The 7316-nt window shown below is 49.2% G+C and overlaps 2 protein-coding genes across 2 annotated transcripts; both read left to right on the top strand.

Annotated features, from left to right (window-relative positions):
- Positions 1-1556: 1556 nt before the first annotated feature.
- On the top strand, positions 1557-2381 carry A1O5_12653 (uncharacterized protein; the record flags this gene model as incomplete). Its single annotated transcript, XM_007753222.1, has 1 exon — positions 1557-2381. One exon carries the CDS (start codon positions 1557-1559, stop codon positions 2379-2381), a length of 825 nt encoding a protein of 274 aa, XP_007751412.1.
- Positions 2382-6019: 3638 nt separating this feature from the next.
- A1O5_12654 (uncharacterized protein) lies at positions 6020-7316 on the top strand (the record flags this gene model as incomplete). Its single annotated transcript, XM_007753223.1, has 7 exons — positions 6020-6070; positions 6126-6157; positions 6210-6286; positions 6337-6703; positions 6757-7009; positions 7058-7227; positions 7283-7316. The coding sequence occupies 7 exons, from the start codon at positions 6020-6022 to the stop codon at positions 7314-7316; spliced, it is 984 nt and encodes a 327-aa protein (XP_007751413.1).

The following is a 7316-nucleotide window of genomic DNA, read 5'->3' on the forward strand; positions in this document are numbered from 1 at the left end:
GTTGGTCCCCCATTACTTTGTTGCTGAATGAGATGAGAAAGTCCTCAGGATGCGTATGCCCTAAATTCTGCCGCCGCCAAGACTGGACGCTATTCCCTTTTGCTCAGCCACTCAACCCGGGTCGGGTAGCTGAGCAAAAGGGAATAGCGTCCAGCATTCGCAGAATGCAGCACGACCCTAAGCACAGTGCCTTTGCATATTAACTCGTGCAGAAGCCCTGCCTCTTCAGTTGCTTCATTTCTATGGTCTTCACCGGTTGCGGCATTTTTGCGTTGTCTGCTTTGACATTTGCTACTCTACGGCGCCTATGCAACCCCCCCTGGCTGCCTTCTTGCAGGACAACATGACACCTCCGCCTTCACCCTGTCACGAGAGCTGCAGGCGCCAACCCAGGAATGATCATTTTGCTGGCATTGTGATCCCGCCAATGCCTCGTTGGCACCGTACAACAGAACACACTATGAACCAACCTAGCCCTGACCAGGGAGATGAAGCATCATCCGACAGCGATGGATCGTCTGTCTTTAGCGAGGCCTCATCCAATGGCTGCGAGAGTTCCATCGACACGGCGGTCTCTGAGGATGAGGATTCCGACGCAGACAAGCTGTCGAGGACCTGATCTACGAATTTTACATCCTTGTCCGACTCTCTATCTACGGGGACGGTGTCTCAGTGGATCTTGACGCGAACCTGGGAACTATCTTAGGGAGTATCGTTGAGGCGCCTAGCATCGCACTACTGAACGATGGGTGGTGGGAAATCCTTGTCTAGAAATTCTACCTCCCTACTATGCAGCTCCGGGTCCGCGAGATGCACCTAAACTTTACTCTGGATTCGGAATATGACCTATTTGAACCCCTTGAAAAGGATGTCAAGCACTGGGGCTTTAATAGGGCTAGACATCTTTACGCCCTTTGGTTCACGGAAAGGGCCATGAGGATGATTGAACGTTCCTGGTTTGTCGCCGAGACGTACTGCCGTCATCTCTTGAAAGAACGAATTTCGACTCGACCGAGTTGGATGGGTACATGGGGACCATGCGGTGTTCGATTCTGCGAGGACAGAGAAGAGAGACGGGACTATTGGATCCCCTGCGGTCCCCTATGGCTCGGTCACGAATGTCTGCCCTTGCCGACGCCCGACGCCCGACAATGAGTATTATACGGCATGTTAACTTTACGGTGCCCGACGGTCAGCATATCCTCCTTTTCGTCATGTACCCCTTCACCTTTGAGACAGTTGGGCCTCTCTCATGTGTGACTCTTTCCACTACGGCTGCCACGCTGCTCTCGGACAGATCTAATGTGAGTTGGCCTATGTTTCTGCTAACGACATTTGTGTCTGACCGGGTAATAGGTTGAATGGTGAGGGAGTGGCTATCCAGTTTACCGCCTCACTTTCCACATAAAGTCGGAAACACATTATCACGATATATGAATCTTTTACTTATATCACTGGATTTTCAGCAATTTCAGCAGCATTGGCGAGGCGGGACAGATCAATAAGCTGTTACTATCATCTCAGTACTTCAGCAAGAATTTGGGCACTTATCAATCATGGGCAAATCTAAGAAAGGTTCAGATTTAGACGCCCCTCTCGCCAGCGCAGAAGAGATCCATGCTCTTTTTCAACGAGGAGATTCCACCTGGGAGAGTGCTCTCAAGAGACACCTGGGTGGTATTTACGACCACCAAGCGATCAGAAATCTCGCCGACACTGTCTGCAAGGATTCCGGCAAAGTATCCAAAGAGGTTGGCGAGATAGCAGCTCTTCTCGTAGGGGAGGGAAAGCATTGTCTCACTTATTACCTCGGTCCTGAAATACAACAGCGGCATACGCGGCGACAGAACTTGATTTGTTCCAATTTCTTCACTGAGCGTGAAGAAGACCTTGGCCGTGACGATACCATTGACATATACAAGGCATTCATCCCATGGGCGGGACCAAAGGATCTGGTGGACCTGGCAATGGTTCCGAGTGGCCTTACTGCTATGAGGGAAATATTGGCCGAGTCTCCTGACCACCGCCAAGATGTCCGCGAACCTACCTCTCGCAACTTCTACGACTTATCCTCGCCATTGGGGGGATCTCTGGAACGGTCAGTCAGGGACAAAATCGAAGACAACAATATGCGATGGTGGTACCGGCAGCCAATAAAGAAGCGCGTTGCGGTGGGTTTCGAGGGTATGATGAAAGGGGAGGAAAAGAAAACCTGGGATGTTATGGACATTGACGACAAAAATTTATTAACCAGACTTCAGCAGAAGGAAGACCAGCATAAGAATAACTTCCATAAACAACTCTATGCAGCCAGGAAGCCAGTGAAAGCTAAGAATGAGGGTGAGGATGCCGACGATGCTGCGACTCTAGTCGATTTCTGAATGGCTGGATCTATACGCAGCTCCGAGCTTGAAGTTGAACACGCTAGTCCGGTTGCCTTCCGATTGTCACTTTGGAGCTTCCTCTTGATTTTAGTTCTTCTTGCTCCCTTGAAGGGTAATTGACTACGGTGGCGTTAACACCACGCGACAGCTTCGCTTATGGCACCCCTGAAGCGTAGACCAGGATTTTTCATATTTTACAGACTTCCGGGCGCTCTCTCAGCTCCTGTCGCTTTGGGGGACAATCATGCAAGAGTCTTCTTACGGCTGCTGTCCTTGACGTTGCCCGGTTTCTACGGGCCTTGTGACTTCGGTCTTCTACATACCCTGGTCCAATTTGTTGCCGCTGCTCCTCGCGTAGGTCGATGCATGCATCTATGCGGACTCATGCAGACTCCTTTCTGACTATTGATACGCCGCACGCCGTACGCCCTCCGTTAGGACATCCTGGGCGCTGTTGGGCCACGATGGAGTAGTGAAACTCCTAGTCCATGGCCTGTGAATCGAATAAAAATTTCCACGCTCTGCACGAAGGGTAGAGCGCTCTCGGACTTCTATGTGGCCTATTCGCTTCTACCTCAACCCCCTCAACCCCTGACAGGCACCGTTGATATCGCTCTCTCTATGCGGAAGCGGACTGGGCGCTTCAAGACGTTCATGTCACATGGAGCCCCTTTGCTGCACTTCTATTTATCTGGTCTCAGAGATATAATAACCAGTGGAATCTCATGGCTGTCCACCTTGGCTTTCTATCACTAGACCACCAATCAACCCACTCATCCCGTGTCAGACTCCTAGCTTCTATAAATTTCAAATCGGACGTCACATCGCAGATGCTAAAAAGATGGATGGGTCAGACACTTCTTTATTCGCAGGCCTTCTCTTCTATGTCGTGTGTGGTATTGGCGGTTGCGTGATTCTAGTTGGTCTAGCGTACGTCAGATTCCACTGATATTGGTGTTGACTAAAATGACAAAGACTTCTCGTATTTGTGAGCTGTGGCTACTTGTCTGGTGATCTTGAGCGCAGGAAGGAAATTCATCGTATCGTCCTTCGTTGGGCGAAGTCTGTCGGCGACTTTTAAACTCTACTCATCAGCCGCATTCGTTTCGCCGATTCCTCCTCTTATTCGACTTTCCACTTATATTGTCATTTTGGAGTACGATCAGGATGACATCTTCCCTCGAGACATCTTCCCTCGACTTAGCCGAACTAGTACAAGCCATTTTCGAACTGAAAGACCACAATAATGAAGACCAACTCCACACAATTCGGCAAGCTGTCACTGCTAACCTTGATACGGCGAAAGAGATCCAATGTGTGGCCATGACGCGGTTGACGGATGGCGAACGCAGTGACCACACAATGCAGCCAGTAATCACAAATCCAGATTACGAGAAAGCTCGCCAAACTTACAAAGAGATCTCTGGCTCGCTTGTTGAACTACCTGGGGAAGTCTTTACTGCTGTCAATATAGAAGCCTTGTTGAGAGGAATGCTTGAGGCGCTGAACGCTGGAAATAATGTCGATTTGGTGAATCATGCAATACGGCTAGGACGAGTTGTTTTAACCGATCAGAAGATAATCCAAGGTAGAGGTGGCGAGTGAGACTTTGAGTTCGGTTTCCCTGAGAAGGAGGGAATGAATGTGGAACTAGTTTTATTGATTGCAATGAGAAAATCTAGCTAGGAATGGACAAACTTTTATGGGTCGGGAGTGTATCACGTGACCAGACTGACCTTCCTAATAGGGTTGGGAAACCAAACAAGAGCTCGATAAAGATCTATTGAAGACCCGCCCTTCGGCCTCCTAATATCCGTTTCGCTTCTCGACTCCTAATACATTAAAATTATGTAGTAGGGTCACTTCTCGTCTACTCTTTCTCCTTAATAAATAGGTAGCTATTTTTGAATTTCGTAACTGGCGCCTCTGTTCGCGCAGCCTTTATATATCTTATTATTCTAGATAATCTGTCGCTACTCGCCTGAATTCATGCACCCTCCTAGACTATAGGGCAATGCTCCTTATATCACTGTCACCTCACTCTGAAATCTCCCGTGGCTAGCCAATGGATGTGACTCCCGCTCTACCACTGTGGTCACCAGGGGTTCCACTGAATACAGAATGGAAAATGATACGAATACGGACTTGTTTCGACAAACGCCAGCTATGTCCTGGGAACATCCTAGCGACAATCTCGCCTCTGTTTTTACAGGACCGAGGAACAGTCGATCTATCGGGGACAAACTTGAAGATGCGATGCAACCATCGCGTTACAGTCGACGAAGCGCTCACATTTGTCATAATGGACGACGGAATGGTCCATTGTCTTTGTCATCCACGATCAGCTATAGCAATGGGACTGGGGTCAACACTTATCCTGTCGTTATATACCGCACTCTCCCTATTTGGCCGCCCTCAGGGAAATACGAGAGTCATGTCACAATTTCAGACTAAAGTAACCGAGACAATTTGGGAAATCCGAGACTTTGAACTCTGGAGAGCAGCACAGACGGCAATCTACCCGGGTTTAGGTGGCTATCGGATTTATCTTATTCTCTTGCTCTGTTTTTCCACCCCAGGTGCTTTGAGTGTCAAGGTCACGGTCGATGACACGGTCAATGACACAGGGGTAAGTGGAATCTCTAAGCGTGCGGAGGCGACCTGGCAAGTTGATGGTACTATTGAAGAATTGTCCGCAGTTAATGACGGAGTTGATGTTATCTGGGTTTCTTTGGATATTTCTTACCAGAGGGAAGGCCAACCGGCGGTGGTGCAGCGATTCACGTTTCCGGACGGTTACTACCTACAGTCTCGGGTGCTGCTGGCGGAACAAATAAGGCGGATGCTTTAGGAGACTTCAATGTTACGCGAGACTGGACAAGGGCGATCCGTAACTATCGGAAGTGGAAGACCAATGAATCAGCCTCAAGAGAATAAATACAGTACCCAAGCTATTCGGAAGCGATTTTCGGAGTTATACCCCAGAAAAGGGGACCCGAAAGAGTTTTCCAAGTACCTCGAAGAGCAGAGGAGCTTAGTCACCACGGATAGTTGGGAAGCCCATGAGCAAGCAAAACGGCTAGTCACAGAAGACAATCAAATTGCGTGTCGAAACCGCCAAAGAGAACGAATTTCCATGAAAGATTTCTTTTACAAGGCAAGCCATCCTCTTCACCGTCAATATAAGACGTACAGAAATCGCCGAGACAACCCACACACTGTCGAGGGCCCAGGAAATACTGAATATCGACGAAACGGGTGATCCAGTTGAACGCCACCTTCTCGGCCACCGATCTCGATCTCTTACGAGCTGTCTCTCCCGATGGACCCGGCTCAAATCACCTGCCAGTCTCGACGCCAGGTGGGTTATATTTTGCCGAGCGGCTGCGCCTTTTCTTCATCCTCCATTCACTCCTGGAGGACAGTTTTCCTCCGTTCTTCGAGAAAGACCCTGGACCGACCGATTTATTAAGTGTGGGAGGGTCAACGTTCAAAAGAGAACAAACACAGCACCCAAGCTATTCGAAGGCGTTTTTCGAAGTCCTGCTCCTCCAAAAAGGAACTCGGAAGCGATTCCAAAAGTCCCTCGACGCAGCTGGACGCGAGATGAGAATACATCTCTTGGAAAAAGAAGCATGGCGACAACTCCCGAGGTTGATGAACTTGACCTTGACGGGCAGATTCAGGTATGAAAAAAATCAAGCGGGCACGTCCTTCCACGACTGCTAACTCAGAATTCAGTCTCCTCAAGATTCAGCCATTGGCGACCTTAGGTACCACCGCTTCCCCCCCGGTCCAAATTAACTATACTAATGAGCTCTTCAGATTGTCTTCCAGTACGATTTCGGTGCGCCCTGAAGCCCTTGGATGCTCGGAGTTACATGGCCGTTTATATGGACGTGGTACGAGTCCTCGTCTACTTAGATCCTTCAAGACTACTGAAATTACGCAGGCATCCCGTTCCCTATCGACGATAGGGCGCGCGACGACTACGATTTACAAAATCACCTCTTTCAAGAAGTCCTTGAGAAGCTTTACCATGCACCCGTCAACTTAAATGGCGGCAACGTTCATGAAATGTACACTCGGACAGGTATATGGGCTATCAACGTCGGGGACGAAGACGCGTCATGTTCGGTGATTGGTACCGACGAGAGTGTAATGCAGACAGAATGGGTCTCTCCAAACGTCGAATTCCAGATATGCGACGTCGAGGACGACGGTTATTGGACATGGAGGACGCCGTTCCGGTTTATCTTTTACCGTGGATTTGGGGGGGTTGTGAAAGACTTGCCTGCTTTGATCCGTCGATGCCACGAGTAAGTCCCCAAGACCAGTATTCGAGACGTGACGGGCATTAACCACCTCATAGGCATCTCGAACCCGGAGGCTGGCTGGAATTCCAACTACTGGCGCTGAGACACGATTCTCAACAACCTTCTCCGCAGCGCTTTACCTTCATTCAGGAGCTGCACCGACACTTATCCGAGGGGCTTTCCAAGCTAGGGCGAAAGCTAGATATACATGACGACCTTCTCCAAATCCTTCAAGAGAATAATTTCCGAAATATGGAGCACATACAAGAGACCGTGCCTCTTGGACCATGGCCAAGGGACCCAAAATTAGTATGCGAGCTCCGTGGAAGAAGGAACCAACGCTGATGAACTCGCAAGAACGAGATAGGTGAAACATGGATGGAAGCATTCAGTCGACAACTACAGGCATTATCCCTCCAAGCTTTCATAAAGGGATTGGAATGGAACTATGGAGAGTATGAAGGCTTTCTCGTACGCGTGCGAAATGAACTCGAGCAATGGAAGAGGTTGCAGATGCGGACCACCCTGTACGTATATATCCCCCTTACCGTAACTTTCTTTCTTCACTAACCACAGCTATAGTCATGTAATCTACGCCCAGAAGACATCTGATTAG

Source organism: Cladophialophora psammophila (genome assembly GCF_000585535.1).
Source record: "Cladophialophora psammophila CBS 110553 chromosome Unknown aczJe-supercont1.36, whole genome shotgun sequence".
Lineage (NCBI taxonomy): Eukaryota > Fungi > Ascomycota > Eurotiomycetes > Chaetothyriales > Herpotrichiellaceae > Cladophialophora > Cladophialophora psammophila.